Source organism: Pangasianodon hypophthalmus, chromosome 9 (assembly GCF_027358585.1).
Source record: "Pangasianodon hypophthalmus isolate fPanHyp1 chromosome 9, fPanHyp1.pri, whole genome shotgun sequence".
NCBI classification, from domain to species: domain Eukaryota; kingdom Metazoa; phylum Chordata; class Actinopteri; order Siluriformes; family Pangasiidae; genus Pangasianodon; species Pangasianodon hypophthalmus.
This window is the reverse complement of record NC_069718.1, coordinates 4901185-4926048: the sequence shown is the minus strand read 5'-3', so window position 1 is coordinate 4926048 and position 24864 is coordinate 4901185. Positions and strand designations below refer to the sequence as shown.

At 39.8% G+C, this 24864-nt stretch overlaps 1 protein-coding gene across 1 annotated transcript in view; it reads left to right on the top strand.

Moving 5' to 3' along the window:
- Positions 1 to 935: 935 nt before the first annotated feature.
- The window catches only part of kcnk9 (potassium channel, subfamily K, member 9), an 86764-nt gene continuing 62835 nt past the window's right edge, over positions 936 to 24864 (top strand). Inside the window, exon 1 of the mRNA XM_034307197.2 lies at positions 936 to 2905. Within this exon, the coding sequence (XP_034163088.1) occupies positions 2362 to 2905 (544 nt within the window). The 5' untranslated portion in view covers positions 936 to 2361. The remainder of the gene's footprint in view (positions 2906 to 24864) is intronic.

The following is a 24864-nucleotide window of genomic DNA, read 5'->3' as shown; positions in this document are numbered from 1 at the left end:
CATAATGGAAATAAAAAGTTATGTTTGCGATGTGTACAGACTGCATGATATGTAAAGAATAAAACACTCACGTGTCATGTGTCATGAGATTATAGGAAAATAATCAACAGTGAGGTGGTGTGATGAAGCAGAGTTACTGTTAGCACCCTGAAGTTGATTATTTTCCTATAACAGCATTATTTTCCTGAAGCGTTTTAATAGCACGGCAACTTGGCAGCAATTACAATTTTTATAAATTAAAGAATGACGCCATTTTTTAAAATCTATATATAGTTGCATTTAATAATGTTGGCAAAACAAGTTAATTCCTGTTCTAACTTACATTATAGCAGCTAAAAACAGTCGTTCCCTCACCGGTGCTTTTTTTTTTTCTCTCTCTTGAAGTTAATAAGACAAAAAAACTCGCAGCTTGTCATGTTACCGTCGTGTTGCGTAAACTCCTCTGTCCTGAAGATATCAGAAAACTTAAAGTTACAGCTCTGACTGTTACAAGCGCTGACACTGGAGACTCCTTCCAAAATGTTAAATAAGTCCCTGTGAATGAGCTGTTACTATAGAAACGATATTAGAACGAGCGCGTTAATATAAACCTGTGATTTTCAGCTGCACTACTGTCAGAGCTGCTGTTCTAGAAAATTAATCAACCTCCTGACTCTGTCATCGCTAGCAGCTCCGTGTTGGCGTAAAAGTGGAAGTGAACCTCAGCGCACTCAGAGGAAGGCTGCGTTCCAGATCCATTCGCCCTGTGGAGATGTGTGGATGGAAGGTGAAGGTCAGAGAATCAATGTCGTTGGAAAGTCAGGTGGGTCAGATGGACCCAGGAGACTGCTTAATCCTTATGCCATCATGCCGCCTGTGTCACTGCATGTGTTAGAGATCTGAACACTGTGTTCAAACTGCATGCGTCAACAAGCAAACCCTGGACAGGAGAAAGACGAAGGAAAAGAATTGAAAGAAGGAAAAGTGTGAACCTGGATTACTTCATTAGTTCATTCCATGAGTTCACATTCAATGTACACAATTATAATAGAATTTTAAAAGAAATTATTGTATCAGGTATAAAATAACAGACTTAAATTATCACTGAAAGAAAACACACCCAAATCTCTGCATGTGAAATCAGGTGATTATTTCATCTGGCTTTTCTGTAACCACATCAGCAGGTCTGAGCCTCTGAGCCACTCTACAACGCTGTCTGACGACTTACTGTGATTCTGTAACCTTTTAACCTTCTTCTGTTTTTGCTCCAGTGCAAAACTAAAGATGCAAAATCTGACTGAAAAAAAAAAGCCGTGGCTGATGGACTTCATCCTTTTTAAGAGGAACACTGCATACATTTCATTTTAGCTGAACTATGTGTTAAACCTTAAAACTCTGTCCAAACCAATCAGGGTGTAAAGACACATCTGCCATTCACTCTGAAACCCTGGCACCTGGATCTGCAGCCTCATGCCAAGTGAGAGCTCTGCAGCCTCAGTGAGATTCAAACGCATAACAAGTCCAATAAAGTGCACAATCTGGCAACCCCCTGAGAGGCTCGTGTTTAAAATAAAAAAATAAATAAATAAAGGTTAAATGACAGAAGGCGTGTTGAGGTGAAAGTGGTGGTGAATTTAGTGTGTAGTCACGTGATTTATTCAAAGGCTAATATTGTGATTGATGGGTTAGTTAGTGCCAAGAGAGAGAGAGAGAGAGAGAGAGAGAGCTAAAGTGACTTTGGATCAGTAGCAACCTGTTGTTGTAGCTCGTGGTTCTCTTTAAGGTTCTCCTGCACCAGTTGAAAGTTTCCTGTGTAATCCGTGTGTCCCCCCTCTCCACCCCCGCCCCCTCCCTGCCCGGTGTGGAAGACAGACCGGGCGCGGAGGAGAGACGACGCATGATGTCGGTTTGGTGATGTGGCCGCTTTTCAGGGGCGCGCACCGGGGACCGTGTATCCGCCTTTCGCCGCGGAGGACCGGAGCAGGAGCAGGAGCAGGAGGAGCAGCAGGAGCAGCAGCAGGAGGAGGAGAGAGCCGCGGACGGACGGGCTGATCGGGAAACGGAACCCTTCACCCGGAGATCTTCCACAAAAGAGTTTTTTTTTTTTTTTTTTTTTTCAGGCAGCAGAGGGAATAAGCGCGCTTCACCGTCATTTCTCTTGGTCTTTCCTGGATTTTTGTCTCTGCGCGCTCGCGTGACGCCGCTTTTCGGGCTCGATGAACAGGTCGAAAACTTTGAGGAAACATGTCTGAAGATGCTCGTTCCGTTTTCTTCGCTCGCGTTTGCTGTGTTTGGTGTCAAGAAACGAGGGAAAACCAAAAGCACGAGGAAGTGCGTGATCATCGGTGACATGAGCGGCGGTCGGATCCGCGCGGCTGGTTGATGGCACTGCGCGCCGGCGCGACCTGCATCGGCCACGTCTTGCGCAGAGTGCCGCGCTTGCACGGCTCGCGTTCGCGGCGCTCCAGCAGCCTGCTGTGCCTCTCCCTGAGCCACGACCGGGACCCGGGGACGCTCGACTGCAAGCGCCCGTGCCCAAGCTTTCCCGACTACCACTGTCGCCACTGCCCGTGCAGCTGCCGCCGCGCACTCCCGGCGGATCCGCGGGGACATGAGCCCCACGCGGGCTGGTTCCGGGGCGCCATGAAGCGGCAGAACGTGCGGACCCTGTCCCTGATCGTCTGCACGTTCACCTACCTGCTGGTCGGCGCCGCCGTGTTCGACGCGCTCGAGTCGGACTTCGAGATGCGCGAGAAGGAGCAGCTGCAGGCCGAGGAGAAGCGGCTGCAGGGCAAGTACAACATCAGCGAGGACGACTACCGGAAACTCGAGACCATCATCATGGAGGCCGAGCCGCACCGGGCCGGCGTGCAGTGGAAATTCGCCGGATCTTTTTACTTCGCCATCACCGTCATCACCACCATCGGTGAGTCAGTGCGAGCTTTATGCGCTTCTTCTGTTCCTCGGAGTTTACTTCACCTGCAAACCTGCGCGCTGTTGCAGGTGCAGTAACTTATAAGCTTCATATTAATAACACCTGTAGTTCTGAATGAACACTTTTTTAATAACTCACTCACCTGGTTATAAACATTCACCAGTAACTCTTACAGCACTGACCACATTATTAGCACAGCTGCTGGAGTTCAGGCCACATCAAGGCCTTTTTTCTTTCTGTGTGACCAAAATGACGAAAAAAACCTGTTTTGCAGTCATACAAATGCAACATGTAGCATGTAAATGTGTCTCTGCTGCAGGCTGGATGCGCAATGCACGCGACGCACTGCTTAATCCTGCACTAGTGAGCAGCAACATCACTTCTCCATCACACACAAGAGCCAGAAAAACACCTCACCTGAGGGTTAAAGCGACTTTTATTTCACAACTGCTCGCTATTTGCAAACTACAGGTGTGTCAGTGATTGTCGTATGAGTCCTAAAATAAAATAAAAAAAAAAAAAGGTCAGCAACATCTTTAGTTCCAGGATGGATGGATTATAGAGAAACATTAACATAATCACACAGTTAGAGATGAAAGAAGAGAAAAAAGCCTTAGGGTTAGGGAGCAATGTGGAGCATTAGATGTTCCTAAATCCCAAGGATGCATGGATGATTTCACACTTCCTAACTTCCTAAGTGTGTTTCTTCATAACTCGTTAATATAAATGAGTAAATAAGCTGGAAGTGCGCGCGGCAGGTGCTCGTGATCAGCACCACGCTTTTTTTTTTCCTCATTAAAAAGTGAGAAAGAGATCATTTGTGGTCCTGAAGTGCTGGAAATGTCCGAGCTTTTTATTTGTAGTCTTTTATGAGGACAGCTTGTCTCCCCCCACCGGTATTAAATCCATGCAATATGAAAACTCTGCATGGAAATGGGAGTTTTGAGCCGGTTTGTGTTTGTACTAGATTGCGTTTCTGCGCTGCTCGCTGGTGCTGAACGGACAGCGACAGCCGCGTGCACGAGCACGAGCACGAGCGGGAGCGCGCACCTCGGGAAAAGCGCCTGCACCAACTGTAGCGACTTTTTCCCACAGCTTTGTGATTTCCAAACAAATGCGACCTTTGCTACTTCTCAAACAGATATGAGACACCTTTTCGCACAGATATACTGCAGATAAACATCTAATGGGCAAAAAAAAAAAGTGTGTTCCAAGAGAAATGACAACAAATTGCTGTTTTAAGGTGCAAACACAAAGGCTAAAATCTTGTGTGTTTAGTTTGGGGACCTAAAGGGAGTTTAAAAAAAAAACTCATTTAAATTACTTAATTAAGTCTTAGTTAAGATCAGTGTTGCATTTGCAAAAACCTACATTGAAAAAAAGGTATATGTACGTTATTTTCATTTTATTAAAATATGTAACACTGACATGGTTTTGTCTTTGAGTGTGTTTACTTTTGGCAATAATTGTAGTGATGCACAATATTTAATGAATGCAACAATAATATATGCACAAGTCTAAATTAAGGAAATTCAATGCACCATTTTTAAATTTTCAATAGTGTGTCTGCTGCTTTTAAGCTGTTATGTGTGTGTGTGTGTGTGTGTGTGTGTGTAAGCAGGTGCACAGCTTGTGCACAGACCTTCAGAGAATAATTCGCTCTGCGCACTTTGAATAAAAGAGAAGCTGAGTGAAGCTGCACTCTCAGAAATAAAGGTGCAACAAACTTTTTTTGTACTTTTTCTTGTCGCTTATTTGTCACCGTTAACGGTCCGTGCTTTTGTAGCTTTAGTGTGTACCTTTAATTATCATTTCAAAGTCCGATTATGTACCTTGCATTATTTTTAATGGTTTCTAGGTAACATACATACACAACCCCTTGATGGTTCCATATCAGTGAGGAGAAACAAGTACAGTTTGGCACCTTGATTTATTTCTGCGTGTGTGTCTAGAAGAGTGACAGCTGTGTGTAGTGTATATGCTCGGTCTGATCACACTTCTGAGGAGATTAATAAATCTGTCTAAAAGCAGTGAAGTGAGTTTTGATTGTGAGTGTAATAGGAGTTAGGCCTCCCCTCATGAAACTGTGCTATTTTCCACTTAGTCACTGTGTGATTGACAGCAAAAAGTAATGACACACACACACACACACACACACACACACACACATACACACACACCTCATCGTGACTCAGATGACGAGTTTCTCCGTTTCGCTCTTATCACATCATGATTGCAGTATGGTTTATCACATGCTCTCTGCTTTAACTCCAGATAAAACTTAGAATCCTTTTTATAGGTTTTAATGATGTGTGTGTGTGTGTGTGTGTGTGTGCTAATATCCCTGTCATTGTTGTCATGGAGTTCCAGCTCAAACAATCACAGATCACTGCACAACTGAACTATAAATGATGTATTAATTCACACTTCTTCAAGTAACAACATTTATATATTTTAATAAATGTTAATGCCAAAATTGTAATTATGCAAATTAAACGTTTAAGTCTTGAAATAAGTGATTAAGTCTACAACCTTTAAGGTGAGACACTACAGGTGAACAGGATCATTTTTTAAAACAGTAAATATCAGTGGATTGCTCATATTCTTACAAGTGTTTGCATTTATTTACACAAATGAGGCTTCATCTAATCAAATATGCATAAATTTGCCTTTCATTTATAAAACCAATAATCTAGTCTATGTATGATTTAAGAGTTAAAATGTTTATTTAACACTGAAAGACTCAAGAGAAAGACTTGAAAATGTAAAAAAAAAATGTGGCAATTTGTTGAAGGTATTTTTTTCAGTTGAGCAAAAAATACCTTCAACAAATTGCCACATTTTTTTTTTACATTTTCAATAATGCCATTTTTCATAAACCCAAATCCAAGTGAAGTTTTCTATGAGGAGATTTAATATTTAAGGAAGGAGTCTCCAGTGTCAGTGCTTTGTAACAGTCTGAGGTAAAGCTGTAACTTTAAGTTTTCCAACGTGGGAAGGATCACCACGCACGGTGTTGTATCGCTTACGTAACATGCTTTAGCTGATGCGTGTGCTTTTTGTGGAGCTCTCAGAGCACTGCTGGAGTGGTTTTGGATTTTTGGTGATGTGACGAATGGTGGTGTATTTTCATCGACAATTCTTCTACAATAACCGATAAAAACTATTCAAAGGAAGGAAGGAAGGAAGGAAATGTTAGAAAAGGCAGGGTGGGAGGGTGCAAGGAAGTGAGGTGGAGGAAGAAAGAAAAGAGTAAGGAAGGCAAGAAGGGAGTGGGAGAAAAGGATGGAAGGAGCAAAGAAAAGTAGTAAAAAGGACGGGAGGAAGAGAGTAAGAAAGGAATAAGGAAAAGAAGAAGAAAGGAAGCAAATTGGAAGGGAAGCAAGAAGAAAGAAACAGAGAAAAAAAAGAAGAAGGGAAGGAAAGAAGGATGAAGGAAAGGGAGAAAGAAAGAAAGAAAGAAGGGAGGAGGGCAAGAAAGGAGTGAGGAAAAAAGGATGGAAGGAGCATAGAAAAGAAGAAAAGAAGGATGTGAGGAAGACAGAAAGGATATAAAAGAGATGAAGAAAGGAAGAATAAAAAGAGAAAGGAAGGACAGAAGAAATGAAGGAAAATGGGAGTAAGAAGAAAGAGAGAAGGGAACACAGAAGAAATGAAGGAAGAACATAGAGAAAGACAGAAAGACAGACAGAAAAACAGGGAGAAAAAGAAATACAGAAAGTAAGAAAGAGAGAAAAAAAACAGAAATGCACTTCATGGGATTGTTTCAGTTGGGAATGAGCATGATTGTTATTGACTATGCAGAGTAAAACACTGGCATAGACACCGAGTCAGTCAAGTAAAGCAATGATGTGGACACAGAGACGTTAGAGTAAAGCACTGACATGGACACAGACGTTAGAGTAAAGCACTGACATGGACACAGAGATGTTAGAGTAAAGCACTGACATGGACACAGAGATGTTAGAGTAAAGCACTGACATGGACACAGACGTTAGAGTAAAGCACTGACATGGACACAGACGTTAGAGTAAAGCACTGATGTGGACAAAGAGACATTAAAGCAAAGTGCTGATGTGGATACAAAGACATTAATGTAAAGCTGGCATGGACACAGATATGCTAGTTTAAAGCACTGTTGTGGACACAGAGACATTAAAGCAAAGTGCTGATGTGGACACAGAGACATTAAAGAGCTGGCATGGACATAGAGATGTTAGAGTAAAACACTGATGTGGACAAAGAGACATTAGAGTAAAGCACTGATGTGGACAAAGAGACATTAGAGTAAAGCACTGATGTGGACACAGAGATGTTAAAGTAAAGCTGGCATGGACACCGAGTCGTTAGAGTAAAGCTCTGATGTGGACACAGAGACATTAGAGTAAAGCAGTGATGTGGACACAAAGACTGTAGACTAAAGTGCTGACGTGGACACAGAGACGTTAGAGTAAAGTGCTGACGTGGACACAGAGACGTTAGAGTAAAGCACTGATGTGGACACAAAGACTGTAGACTAAAGTGCTGACGTGGACACAGAGACGTTAGAGAACACAGAGATTTTAAAGCAAGGCTCTGGCATGAGCACAGAGACGTTAAAGTAAAGTTGGCAAGAACACAGAGATGTTAGAGTAAAGCACGGATGTGGACGCAAAGATGTTAAAGCAAAGTGCTGATGTGGACACAGAGATGTTAAAGTAAAGCTGGCATGGACACCGAGACGTTAGAGTAAAGCTCTGATGTGGACACAGAGACTGTAGAGTAAAGTGCTTACATGGACACAGAGACGTTAGAGTAAAGCACTGATGTGGACGCAGAGAAGTTAGAGAACACAGAGATTTTAAAGCAAGGCTCTGGCATGAACACAGAGACATTAACGAAAAGCTGGCATGAACACAGAGATGGTAGAGTAAAGCTCTGATGTGGACACAGAGACATTAGAGTAAAGTGCTGACGTGGACAAAGAGACATTAGAGTAAAGCACTGATGTGGACACAAAGATGTTAAAGCAAAGTGCTGATGTGGACACAGAGATGTTAAAGTAAAGCTGGCATGGACACCGAGTCATTAGAGTAAAGTGCTGACGTGGACACATAGACGTTAGAGTAAAGTGCTTACATGGACACATAGACGTTAGAGTAAAGCACTGATGTGGACGCAGAGAAGTTAGAGAACACAGAGATTTTAAAGCAAGGCTCTGGCATGAGCACAGAGACATTAAAGTAAAGTTGGCAAGAACACAGAGATGTTAGAGTAAAGAACGGATGTGGACACAAAGATGTTAAAGCAAAGTGCTGATGTAGACACAGAGATGTTAAAGTAAAGCTGGCATGGACACCGAGACGTTAGAGTAAAGCTCTGATGTGGACACAGAGACTGTAGAGTAAAGCAGTGATGTGGACACAAAGACTGTAGACTAAAGTGCTGATGTGGACACAGAGACGTTAGAGTAAAGCAGTGATGTGGACACAGAGACGTTAGAGTAAAGCAGTGATGTGGACACAGAGACGTTAGAGTAAAGTGCTTACATGGACACAGAGATGTTCGAGTAAAGCACTGATGTGGACACAGAGAAGTTAGAGAACACAGAGATTTTAAAGCAAGGCTCTGGCATGAACACAGAGACATTCACGAAAAGCTGGCATGAACACAGAGACGGTAGAGTAAAGCTCTGATGTCGACACAGAGACATTAGAGTAAAGCAGTGATGTGGACACAAAGACTGTAGACTAAAGTGCTGACATGGACACAGAGACGTTAGAGTAAAGCACTGATGTGGACACAGAGACTGTAGAGTAAAGTGCTGACGTGGACACAGAGACGTTAGAGTAAAGCAGTGATGTGGACACAGAGACTGTAGAGTAAAGTGCTGACGTGGACACAGAGACGTTAGAGTAAAGCAGTGATGTCGACACAAAGACTGTAGACTAAAGTGCTGATGTGGACACAGACGTTAGAGTAAAGTGCTGACATGGACACAGAGACGTTAGAGTAAAGCAGTGATGTGGACACAGAGACTGTAGAGTAAAGTGCTGACGTGGACACAGAGACGTTAGAGTAAAGCAGTGATGTGGACACAGAGACTGTAGAGTAAAGTGCTGACGTGGACACAGAGACGTTAGAGTAAAGCAGTGATGTCGACACAAAGACTGTAGACTAAAGTGCTGATGTGGACACAGACGTTAGAGTAAAGTGCTGACATGGACACAGAGACGTTAGAGTAAAGCAGTGATGTCGACACAAAGACTGTAGACTAAAGTGCTGATGTGGACACAGACGTTAGAGTAAAGTGCTGACATGGACACAGAGACGTTAGAGTAAAGCACTGATGTGGACGCAGAGAAGTTAGAGAACACAGATTTTAAAGCAAGGCTCTGGCATGAACACAGAGATGGTAGAGTAAAGCAGGGATGTAGAAACAGAGATGTTAAAGAAAAGCGCTGATGTGGGGATACAGTCGTTAGAGTAAAGCACTGATGTGGACACAGAGACATTAGAGTAAAGCGCTAATGTGGACACTGGGATGTTAGTGTAAAGTGCTGATGTGGATGCAGACATTAGAGTAAATCACTAATGTGGACACAAATATGTTAGACTAAAGTGCTGATGTGGACAGAGACATTAAATAAAACACTGACGTGGACACAGAGATGTTCGAGTAAAGCACTGATGTGGACACAGAGACATTAGAGTAAAGCACTGATGTGGACACAGAGACGTTTGAATAAAGCAGTGATGTGGACACTGAGAAATTAAAGTAAAGCACTGATGTGGACACAGAGACATTAGTTTAAAGTGCTCATGTTGACACAGAGACATTAGAGTAAGGCACTGATGTGGACACACAGTCGTTAGAGTAAAGCACTGATGTGGACACAGAGACGTTAGTTTAAAGTGTTGATGTGGACAGAGACATTAGAGTAAATCACTGATGTGGACACAAATATGTTAGAGTAAAGTGCTGATGTGGACACAGACATGTTAGTGTAAAGCTCTGATGTGGACACAGAGACATTGGAGTAAAGCACTGATGTGGACACAGAGATGTTCGAGTAAAGCACTGATGTGGACACAGATGTTCGAGTAAAGCACTGATGTGGACACGGAGATGTTTGAGTAAAGCACTGATGTGGACACAGAGACATTAGAGTAAAGCACTGATGTGGACACAGAGATGTTTGAGTAAAGCACTGATGTGGACACAGAGATGTTCGCGTAAAGCACTGATGTGGACACAGAGACATTAGAGTAAAGCACTGATGTGGACACAGAGATGTTCGCGTAAAGCACTGATGTGGACACAGAGATGTTCGCGTAAAGCACTGATGTGGACACAGAGACATTAGAGTAAAGTGGTGATGTGGACACAGAGACGTTTGAATAAAGAATTGTTGTGGACACTGAGACATTAAAGTAAAGCACTGACGTGGATACAGGGACTTTAGAGTCAAGCGCTGATGTGGGCACAGAGACGTTACAGTAAAGCACCGATTGGGCACAGAGACATTAGAGCAAAGCACTGATGTGAACACAGAGACATTAGAGTAAAGCCCTGATGTGAACACAGAGACATTAGAGTAAAGCTGGCATGGACACAGAGACATTAGAGCAAAGCCCTGATGTGGACACAGAGATGTTAGAGTAAAGTTGGCATGGACACAGAGACATTAGAGTAAAGCACCGATTGGACACAGAGACATTAGAGCAAAGCTATGATGTGGACACAGAGACATTAGAGTAAAGCTGTCATGGACACAGAGACATTACAGATATGAGCTCAGAGCTGATTCAGCACTTCTGAAGCCGAGTCTCTCTGAAACACTCAGTGTGGACAGATTAGAGTGTGTAAAGTCAGCTGAGGTGCTTAGTACTGAGATCTGCTGACTCATCATCTGCCTCTAAAACTGAAGGACAGACAGAAAACATGACGACTAGTGTAATTAGACTCGACTGCTCTATACACTCCGTAGTGCAAGGGGCGGAGCTATCACTCAGCCATCACAGTTCAGATTTTGCTAATAAGCCGACGCCCCAAGCGAGTGTGACATAACACAGCGAATGCAAATTAGAAGTAAAATGTAGATCGGACATTTGGGGATTAATAATGAGACGGTGTATCTGAGGAGAATGTTCTGGAAGCTCAGTGATTGAATGTTTTAATGTTCTCAGCAAAAATCAACACACTGAGTATGTGAGCTAAGACGTAAAACAGTGTGTGTGGTACTGCTGCAGGAAAATAATCAACAGTGGTGTGGTGTGAGGAAGCTGAGTTACTGTCCTTCTTCCTTCCTTCCTTCCTTCCTTCCTTTGTAATGTCCAAACTTTTTTCCACCTGTCTTCCCTTCTTATTAATTTTTATTCCCTTCTTATTTTTCTTTCCTCACTCTATATGTCTTCTTTCTTTCTTTCTCACCTTTTTCCTTATTCCTTCTTTTTTTCTCTTCATTATTCTCATTCCTCTGCATTGCTTGTTTCCTCACTTCTTTCTTTCCTCTCCCCTGCTTTTCCGTCTTCCTTTCTTCCTTCCTCCTTGTTTCATTCTTCCTTTCATCTCTCTTTTTGTCCTTCCCCTCTTCCTCCCACCCTTCTTTACTTATTTCCTTTGCTAATTCCATCCTTTTTCATCTTTGTTTCCCCCACTCTTCTTTCTTTCTTTCTTTCTTTCTTTTGATCCTGTCTTTTTACGTCCTCTTTTCCTTTCCTTATTTTCCTTTTTCTTTTCCATTACTCTTCTTCCTAATTTCCTCTTGCTTTTATTTCTTCCTGTCTTTTCTCTCCTTCCTCTTTTCTTTCCATCCTCCTTTACTTCTTTATGCTTCTCTATACTTTTTACTCCATACTCATTTTTCATTCCTTCTTTGTACACACTCTCTTCCTCCTTTTCTTTCCCTTCCTTGTTCTTTCTTTCTTTCTTTCCTGTCTTTTTACGTGCCCTCTTTTCCTTTCCTTGTTTTCCTTTTTCTTTTCCATTACTCTTCTTCCTCATTTCATCTCTCCTCATTTCTTTCTTGCTTTTATTTCTTCCTATCTTTTCCCTCCTTCCTCTTTTTTTCCCATCCTTCTTTACTTCTTTCTGTTTCTCTATACTTTTTACTTGATACTTGTTTTTCATTCCTTCTTTGTACACACTCTCTCTTTCTCCTTTTCTTTCCCTTTCTTGTTCTTTCTTTCTTTCTTTCTTTCTTGATTGCTGTACATACCCTCTGCACCTGTTAAAGGTGTTTATGGCAGAAGCTGAAAACGTCTCCTCCTGCTCCTGTTATCAGGTCTTCCTCGTCTTTGCTTTGTCGTGTGATTAGTTTTATTCGCTGTAATTAAGATGTGAACCTCGTTTACACATCAGCGTATTATGGCTCATGGGATCATTTCCATCCATGTTTTGTGTGCAAACACGACTTGACAGCCGAGCTAATAACTTTTCCTAACCTCTGTTTACTCGGCTCTAGGTCACTGCGTTTCTGTTTAACGCCTCAATCAGGACTAATTGAAACCATCGTCAGTGTCTGTGTGTCAGGATTAGTGCTGAGTTTACACAACAGATCTGCTCATATGTGGAATTACTGGTGGCATTATTGATTGTTGCCATGGTAACTTTATGGAAAGAAAGATTTATGTATTAAACCCTGGTTCACATCCCTCCAAACAAACCCACTTGTTGAGCTTTGTGTGGTTGTTAGGGAGCTCAGCGCTCCGTTTGAGGGAGGAATTATGCAGTTGCAATCTTTCCCTGGTTCAAAAAATAATGGCACCCCTCCTGCTACATTAGTAAAAAACATAGTGTCATCAGCCAATCAGGTTTCAGCAGGTGTTTCACAGTGTTAGCACTGAGCGACCATCATGAAACTGAATGTATGTTAATCTATGGTCTCTTTAGTGTGCTGTGTAACCACTGGAACACTATTACAAAAAGTGCTTGGACCCCAGAGATCGCTGTTTGCAGCTGTATTTATTATTTTTTATTATTAGGCATCCAAGCACTGAAGGTGATGGAAAACTAGTGTTTTTGTTTAGTTTTTTCTTATTAGGGGTCTAAGCAGTATCTAGAAGTCTGATTACGGTGAACTTTTATGTCTAATGATGACTGGGTTATTTAAATAAACATGGCTATCAACCAATCATCTTTCAGCTTTTTTGACTCATAACAGGGCTATAAAGCTTACTTCTTACTTTCTGTGAAATAGATTTTAGGGAAAGTTGTTAACATTAGCTAATCAGGCTGTTTGCTAAGCTAAAAATCCGCCAAGCCCTCTGTTGTTGGAACACACACTCACTCCTGACTTTTTTTTTCATTTACAGTTAGGCCACTGACTATCATTTCCATGGAGCTAGAAAGTCCATAGTTAATGCTATCAATATTACATGCCATTTTGTTTACTCTTTCCAGTATCTAGTGTAATAAAACCAGAGAAAAAGATGAGAGCAAGGTTCTGAGTCTTTTTTTTTTTCACCAAATCCTATTGAATAGGAACTAAACACAACCAGAAACAGAAATTATGAGAGTATTTTCATTCCTTGCTTCCTTCCATAATTGTTCTTCTTTTTCCCTGGTGTCTTTTTCTCTTCTTTGCATTTTCCATCTCCTACCTTCCTTCCTCTTTCTTTCCTCCTTTCCATCCATCAAGTCCTTCTTCCTCTGTTCCTTCGTTCCTTCCTATGCACTTATATAAAGAATATAATATTAAGAATTATATGGTCTTCACTTGTCCCTTAAAGGTTCTATGTGTAACCCTTCAAATGTTTTTCTTTCAGAACCCCCCTCTTTTTTTTTTTTAATTAAAAAATTCTTAATTACCCAATGAACCCTTAAAGAACCATTTAATAACCCCTTTCTTTAGATGTCCCTTGGAGAAATCCTTAAAGTTTTTTTTTTTTTTTTAAAGAACTAACAGAACCCTTGAGGAGTGTACTGTATGTATTAAGTGGGAAAGTGTGTGATACAAACTCCATATTGTTGCACATTATTGTCTTTCTTTCTTTAAGGCTTCACTGGATAATGACAAGTTCTTAGCCTCCTAACAAGGTCCTACTTGGAATAATTTCTGAAAAGGAAACACTTGTATGGATGTAAGGTGCTATATAGAACCTTTCAGGGTTTCCCAGATGATAAAAAATGGACAATCTATCTTTCCTATCCTGGTCGATTTCCTACCTTCCTTTCTGGATTTCTCTTCTTATCTTCCTTCTTATCATTCCTCTCCTTTGCTTACTTCCTTCATCCTTTCTTCCTTCCTTCATTCTACTCTTGTTTACACAATTTCCTTTTCTTTCTTATTTATTTCATACAGGTCAGGCATCATGGAGATTAAAGAATTGGTCACGTTGGACATCCCATATCATCAGCATTGCATTAGATGTGTAAATATATAACAATCTGCATTAAAAACTGTGTATCGTATAAAAAAGTTACAAAAAAGTATAAGGAGGCGGGGTTATGGTTTAGGGGCGGGGTTAGCACTTTTACTATTCTTATTACCTTATTTGTATGAAACTGAACAAAATTCGAAAACATCAACTTCACTAAATACAATAATGTGTATTCCTGATCAGACCAGAATTAATCTTTATTTAGATTTATTTTTTATTTAGTTTTATTATTTAGCTAAATTATAGTTAATTTGCATAAAATCGAAAAAAAATCTCAAATTAAATGTCATTTGTCAGTCATGAGCTGTGTAAATCCACATGCTGTGAGGTCTTTTTTTAAGGTGAGCACTGCTTTTCCTGTCCCACAGCATTCACAGAAAGCTTATTACAGCTGCTCTGTTAAACACACACTTTATGGCTGTGCAGATAAAGAGGCGAGTATCCACGACGCCTGTCCTCATACAAACCCTCCTGTGTGGTCATGGACGTCACAGCCATCGCATATGGGCATAAAACTCTGATCTGGAAACAGACACGTTGGGTTTAGTGGTTTTTATGAGGCTGAATTTGTTACATTTCCCCCATCGTGCTCATCTCCGTGATGATGTTTGCTTTGCTTTATTTCCCGTATGATGTTTGCTTTATGTAGAGCAGCGTGATATTGAGGGGGCAATAATGGAGCTTTTATAATATATTATCAACATGTAATATCCATATTCATAATATGTGACTTGGTGAATGAGCCGCACTCCTATATGCAATTTTAACCCTCATTAATCATGCATTAGAATGGAGTTTATTTCATATTCATGATGCTAGCAGAAAACACAGCACAAAATAGAGACTCATGATTATTTTATATTGTGGGAGAGGAAAATGGTCAGAGTTTGGCTTTAACTGCATCTAGACCAGTGCTTCTCAAACTTTTTTAGCTATAGAACAACTTACAAGTACTCCCTTACTGGGCTAGAACAAAAACCTAGAACACTCTGTATATCCCTACACACTGTATATCCCTACACACTATATATCCATACACACTATATATCCCTACACACTGTATATCCCTACACTCTGTATATCCATACACACTATATATCCCTACACAATATATATCCCTACACTCTGTATATCTCTACACTCTGTATATCCCTACACACTGTATATCCCTACACACTGTATATCCCTACACTCTGTATATCCCTACACACTATATATCCCTACACTCTGTATATCTCTACACACTGTATATCCCTACACACTGTATATCCCTACACACTGTATATCCCTACACACTGTATATCCCTACACACTATATATCCCTACACACTATATATCCCTACACTCTGTATATCCCTACACACTATATATCCCTACACACGGTATATCCCTACACACTGTATATCCATACACACTATATATCCCTACACACTATATATCCCTACACTCTGTATATCTCTACACACTGTATATCCCTACACACTATATATCCCTACACTCTGTATATCCCTACACACTGTATATCCCTACACACTGTATATCCCTACACACTATATATCCCTACACTCTGTATATCTCTACACACTGTATATCCCTACACACTATATATCCCTACACTCTGTATATCCCTACACACTGTATATCCCTACACACTGTATATCCCTACACACTATATATCCCTACACTCTGTATATCTCTACACACTGTATATCCCTACACACTATATATCCCTACACTCTGTATATCTCTACACACTGTATATCCCTACACACTGTATATCCATACACACTATATATCCCTACACACTATATATCCCTACACTCTGTATATCTCTACACACTGTATATCCCTACACTCTGTATATCTCTACACACTGTATATCCCTACACACTATATATCCCTACACTCTGTATATCCCTACACACTGTATATCCCTACACACTGTATATCCCTACACACTATATATCCCTACACACTATATATCCCTACACTCTGTATATCTCTACACTCTGTATATCCCTACACTCTGTATATCCCTACACACTGTATATCCCTACACACTGTATATCCCTACACTCTGTATATCCCTACACACTATATATCCCTACACTCTGTATATCCCTACACACTGTATATCCATACACACTATATATCCCTACACACTATATATCCCTACACACTATATATCCCTACACTCTGTATATCTCTACACACTGTATATCCCTACACACTATATATCCCTACACTCTGTATATCCCTACACACTGTATATCCCTACACACTGTATATCCCTACACACTATATATCCCTACACACTATATATCCCTACACTCTGTATATCTCTACACTCTGTATATCCCTACACTCTGTATATCCCTACACACTGTATATCCCTACACACTGTATATCCCTACACTCTGTATATCCCTACACACTATATATCCCTACACTCTGTATATCCCTACACACTGTATATCCATACACACTATATATCCCTACACACTATATATCCCTACACACTATATATCCCTACACTCTGTATATCTCTACACACTGTATATCCCTACACACTATATATCCCTACACTCTGTATATCCCTACACACTGTATATCCCTACACACTATATATCCCTACACTCTGTATATCCCTACACACTGTATATCCCTACACACTGTATATCCCTACACACTATATATCCATACACACTATATATCCCTACACACTGTATATCCCTACACACTATATATCCCTACACTCTGTATATCCCTACACACTATATATCCCTACACACTGTATATCCCTACACTCTGTATATCCCTACACACTATATATCCCTACACACTATATATCCCTACACTCTGTATATCCCTACACACTGTATATCCCTACACACTGTATATCCCTACACTCTGTATATCCCTACACACTGTATATCCCTACACACTGTATATCTCTACACTCTGTATATCCCTACACACTATATATCCCTACACTCTGTATATCTCTACACTCTGTATATCCCTACACACTGTATATCCCTACACACTACATATCTCTACACACTATATATCTCTACACTCTGTATATCCCTACACTCTGTATATCCCTACACTCTGTATATCTCTACACTCTGTATATCCTTACACACTATATATCCCTACACACTATATATCTCTACACTCTGTATATCTCTACACACTATATATCTCTACACTCTGTATATCTCTACACTCTTTATATCCCTACACACTATATATCTCTACACTCTGTATATCCCTACACACTACATATCCCTACACACTATATATCTCTACACTCTGTATATCCCTACACACTATATATCTCTACACTCTGTATATCCCTACACACTATATATCTCTACACACTATATATCTCTACACACTATATATCCCTACACACTATATATCCCTACACACTATATATCTCTACACACTATATATCTCTACACTCTGTATATCCCTACACACTGTATATCTCTACACTCTGTATATCCCTACACTCTGTATATCCCTACACACTATATATTCCTACACTCTGTATATCTCTACACACTATATATCTCTACACTCTGTATATCCCTACACACTGTATATCCCTACACTCTGTATATTCCTACACTCTGTATATCTCTACACTCTGTATATCCCTACACACTATATATCTCTACACACTGTATATCTCTACACTCTGTATATCCCTACACTCTGTATATCCCTACACTCTGTATATCCCTACACTCTGTATATCCCTACACACTATATATCTCTACACACTATATATCTCTACACTCTGTATATCCCTACACACTATATATCTCTACACACTGTATATCCCTACACTCTGTATATCCCTACACTCTGTATATCCCTACACTCTGTATATCCCTACACACTGTATATCCCTACACACTATATATCTCTACACTCTGTATATCCCTACACACTATATATCCCTACACTCTGTATATCCCTACACTCTGTATATCCCTACACACTGTATATCCCTACACACTATATATCCCTACACTCTGTATATCCCTACACACTATATATCTCTACACTCTGTATATCCCTACACTCTCTATATCCCTACACTCTGTATATCTCTACACTCTGTATATCCCTACACTCTCTATATCCCTACACTCTGTATATCTCTACACTCTGTATATCCCTACACACTATATATCCCTACACACTATATATCTCTACACTCTATATATCCCTACACACTATATATCCCTACACACTGTATATCCCTACACTCTGTATATCCCTACACACTATATATCCCTACACTCTCTATATCCCTACACTCTGTATATCTCTACACTCTGTATATCTCTACACTCTGTATATCCCTACACACTATATATCCCTACACACTATATATCTCTACACTCTGTATATCTCTACACTCTGTATATCCCTACACACTATATATCCCTACACACTATATATCTCTACACTCTGTATATCCCTACACTCTATATATCTCTACACTCTGTATATCCCTACACACTATATATCTCTACACTCTGTATATCCCTACACTCTGTATATCCCTACACTCTGTATATCTCTACACTCTGTATATCTCTACACTCTGTATATCTCTACACACTGTATATCCCTACACACTGTATATCCATACACACTATATATCCCTACACACTATATATCCCTACACTCTGTATATCTCTACACTCTGTATATCCCTACACTCTGTATATCCCTACACACTGTATATCCCTACACACTGTATATCCCTACACTCTGTATATCCCTACACACTATATATCCCTACACTCTGTATATCCCTACACACTGTATATCCATACACACTATATATCCCTACACACTATATATCCCTACACTCTGTATATCCCTACACACTGTATATCCCTACACACTGTATATCCCTACACACTGTATATCCATACACACTATATATCCCTACACACTGTATATCCCTACACACTATATATCCCTACACTCTGTATATCCCTACACACTATATATCCCTACACACTGTATATCCCTACACTCTGTATATCCCTACACACTATATATCCCTACACACTATATATCCCTACACTCTGTATATCCCTACACACTGTATATCCCTACACACTGTATATCCCTACACTCTGTATATCCCTACACACTGTATATCCCTACACACTGTATATCTCTACACTCTGTATATCCCTACACACTATATATCCCTACACTCTGTATATCTCTACACTCTGTATATCCCTACACACTGTATATCCCTACACACTACATATCTCTACACACTATATATCTCTACACTCTGTATATCCCTACACTCTGTATATCCCTACACTCTGTATATCTCTACACTCTGTATATCCTTACACACTATATATCCCTACACACTATATATCTCTACACTCTGTATATCTCTACACACTATATATCTCTACACTCTGTATATCTCTACACTCTTTATATCCCTACACACTATATATCTCTACACTCTGTATATCCCTACACACTACATATCCCTACACACTATATATCTCTACACTCTGTATATCCCTACACACTATATATCTCTACACTCTGTATATCCCTACACACTATATATCTCTACACACTATATATCTCTACACACTATATATCCCTACACACTATATATCCCTACACACTATATATCTCTACACACTATATATCTCTACACTCTGTATATCCCTACACACTGTATATCTCTACACTCTGTATATCCCTACACTCTGTATATCCCTACACACTATATATTCCTACACTCTGTATATCTCTACACACTATATATCTCTACACTCTGTATATCCCTACACACTGTATATCCCTACACTCTGTATATTCCTACACTCTGTATATCTCTACACTCTGTATATCCCTACACACTATATATCTCTACACACTGTATATCTCTACACTCTGTATATCCCTACACTCTGTATATCCCTACACTCTGTATATCCCTACACTCTGTATATCCCTACACACTATATATCTCTACACACTATATATCTCTACACTCTGTATATCCCTACACACTATATATCTCTACACACTGTATATCCCTACACTCTGTATATCCCTACACTCTGTATATCCCTACACTCTGTATATCCCTACACACTGTATATCCCTACACACTATATATCTCTACACTCTGTATATCCCTACACACTATATATCCCTACACTCTGTATATCCCTACACTCTGTATATCCCTACACACTGTATATCCCTACACACTATATATCCCTACACTCTGTATATCCCTACACACTATATATCTCTACACTCTGTATATCCCTACACTCTCTATATCCCTACACTCTGTATATCTCTACACTCTGTATATCCCTACACTCTCTATATCCCTACACTCTGTATATCTCTACACTCTGTATATCCCTACACACTATATATCCCTACACACTATATATCTCTACACTCTATATATCCCTACACACTATATATCCCTACACACTGTATATCCCTACACTCTGTATATCCCTACACACTATATATCCCTACACTCTCTATATCCCTACACTCTGTATATCTCTACACTCTGTATATCTCTACACTCTGTATATCCCTACACACTATATATCCCTACACACTATATATCTCTACACTCTGTATATCTCTACACTCTGTATATCCCTACACACTATATATCCCTACACACTATATATCTCTACACTCTGTATATCCCTACACTCTATATATCTCTACACTCTGTATATCCCTACACACTATATATCTCTACACTCTGTATATCCCTACACTCTGTATATCCCTACACTCTGTATATCTCTACACTCTGTATATCTCTACACTCTGTATATCTCTACACACTATATATCCCTACACTCTGTATATCCCTACACACTATATATCCCTACACTCTGTATATCCCTACACTCTGTATATCTCTACACTCTGTATATCTCTACACTCTGTATATCCCTACACTCTGTATATCCCTACACACTATATATCCCTACACTCTGTATATCCCTACACTCTGTATATCCCTACACACTATATATCCCTACACTCTGTATATCCCTACACACTATATATCCCTACACTCTGTATATCCCTACACTCTGTATATCTCTACACACTGTATATCTCTACACTCTGTATATCTCTACACTCTGTATATCCCTACACTCTGTATATCCCTACACACTGTATATCCCTACACACTGTGTATCTCTACACACTGTATATCCCTACACACTGTATATCCCTACACTCTGTATATCCCTACACACTATATATCCCTACACTCTGTATATCCCTACACACTATATATCCCTACACTCTGTATATCCCTACACTCTGTATATCCCTACACACTGTATATCCCTACACACTGTGTATCTCTACACACTGTATATCTCTACACACTGTATATCCCTACACTCTGTATATCCCTACACACTATATATCCCTACACTCTGTATATCCCTACACTCTGTATATCCCTACACACTGTATATCCATACACTCTGTATATCTCTACACTCTGTATATCCCTACACACTATATATCCCTACACTCTGTATATCCCTACACACTATATATCCCTACACTCTGTATATCCCTACACTCTATATATCCCTACACTCTATATATCTCTACACTCTGTATATCCCTACACTCTGTATATCTCTACACTCTGTATATCCCTACACTCTGTATATCCCTACACACTATATATCCATACACTCTGTATATCTCTACACTCTGTATATCCCTACACACTATATATCCCTACACTCTGTATATCCCTACACACTATATATCCCTACACACTGTATATCCCTACACTCTGTATATCCCTACACTCTATATATCTCTACACTCTGTATATCTCTACACTCTGTATATCCCTACACACTATATATCTCTACACTCTGTATATCTCTACACTCTGTATATCCCTACACTCTGTATATCCCTACACACTGTATATCCCTACACACTGTATATCCCTACACACTGTATATCCCTACACTCTGTATATCCCTACACACTGTATATCCCTACACACTGTATATCCCTACACTCTGTATATCCCTACACACTATATATCCCTACACTCTGTATATCCCTACACACTATATATCCATACACTCTGTATATCCCTACACACTATATATCTCTACACTCTGTATATCCCTACACACTGTATATCCCTACACTCTGTATATCCCTACACACTATATATCCCTACACTCTGTATATCCCTACACACTATATATCTCTACACTCTGTATATCCCTACACACTATATATCCATACACTCTGTATATCTCTACACTCTGTATATCCCTACACTCTGTATATCCCTACACACTATATATCCCTACACTCTGTATATCCCTACACACTATATATCCCTACACTCTGTATATCCCTACACTCTATATATCTCTACACTCTGTATATCTCTACACTCTGTATATCCCTACACTCTGTATATCCCTACACACTATATATCCCTACACTCTGTATATCCCTACACACTATATATCCATACACTCTGTATATCTCTACACTCTGTATATCCCTACACACTATATATCCCTACACTCTGTATATCCCTACACACTATATATCCCTACACTCTGTATATCCCTACACTCTATATATCTCTACACTCTGTATATCCCTACACACTATATATCCCTACACTCTGTATATCCCTACACACTGTATATCCCTACACACTGTATATCCCTACACACTGTATATCCCTACACACTATATATCCCTACACTCTGTATATCTCTACACACTGTATATCCCTACACACTATATATCCCTACACTCTGTATATCCCTACACACTGTATATCCCTACACACTGTATATCCCTACACACTATATATCCCTACACACTATATATCCCTACACTCTGTATATCTCTACACTCTGTATATCCCTACACTCTGTATATCCCTACACACTGTATATCCCTACACACTGTATATCCCTACACTCTGTATATCCCTACACACTATATATCCCTACACTCTGTATATCCCTACACACTGTATATCCATACACACTATATATCCCTACACACTATATATCCCTACACACTATATATCCCTACACTCTGTATATCTCTACACACTGTATATCCCTACACACTATATATCCCTACACTCTGTATATCCCTACACACTGTATATCCCTACACACTGTATATCCCTACACACTGTATATCCCTACACACTATATATCCCTACACTCTGTATATCTCTACACTCTGTATATCCCTACACTCTGTATATCCCTACACACTGTATATCCCTACACACTGTATATCCCTACACTCTGTATATCCCTACACACTATATATCCCTACACTCTGTATATCCCTACACACTGTATATCCATACACACTATATATCCCTACACACTATATATCCCTACACACTATATATCCCTACACTCTGTATATCCCTACACACTGTATATCCCTACACACTGTATATCCCTACACACTGTATATCCATACACACTATATATCCCTACACACTGTATATCCCTACACACTATATATCCCTACACTCTGTATATCCCTACACACTATATATCCCTACACACTGTATATCCCTACACTCTGTATATCCCTACACACTATATATCCCTACACACTATATATCCCTACACTCTGTATATCCCTACACACTGTATATCCCTACACACTGTATATCCCTACACTCTGTATATCCCTACACACTGTATATCCCTACACACTGTATATCTCTACACTCTGTATATCCCTACACACTATATATCCCTACACTCTGTATATCTCTACACTCTGTATATCCCTACACACTGTATATCCCTACACACTACATATCTCTACACACTATATATCTCTACACTCTGTATATCCCTACACTCTGTATATCCCTACACTCTGTATATCTCTACACTCTGTATATCCTTACACACTATATATCCCTACACACTATATATCTCTACACTCTGTATATCTCTACACACTATATATCTCTACACTCTGTATATCTCTACACTCTTTATATCCCTACACACTATATATCTCTACACTCTGTATATCCCTACACACTACATATCCCTACACACTATATATCTCTACACTCTGTATATCCCTACACACTATATATCTCTACACTCTGTATATCCCTACACACTATATATCTCTACACACTATATATCTCTACACACTATATATCCCTACACACTATATATCCCTACACACTATATATCTCTACACACTATATATCTCTACACTCTGTATATCCCTACACACTGTATATCTCTACACTCTGTATATCCCTACACTCTGTATATCCCTACACACTATATATTCCTACACTCTGTATATCTCTACACACTATATATCTCTACACTCTGTATATCCCTACACACTGTATATCCCTACACTCTGTATATTCCTACACTCTGTATATCTCTACACTCTGTATATCCCTACACACTATATATCTCTACACACTGTATATC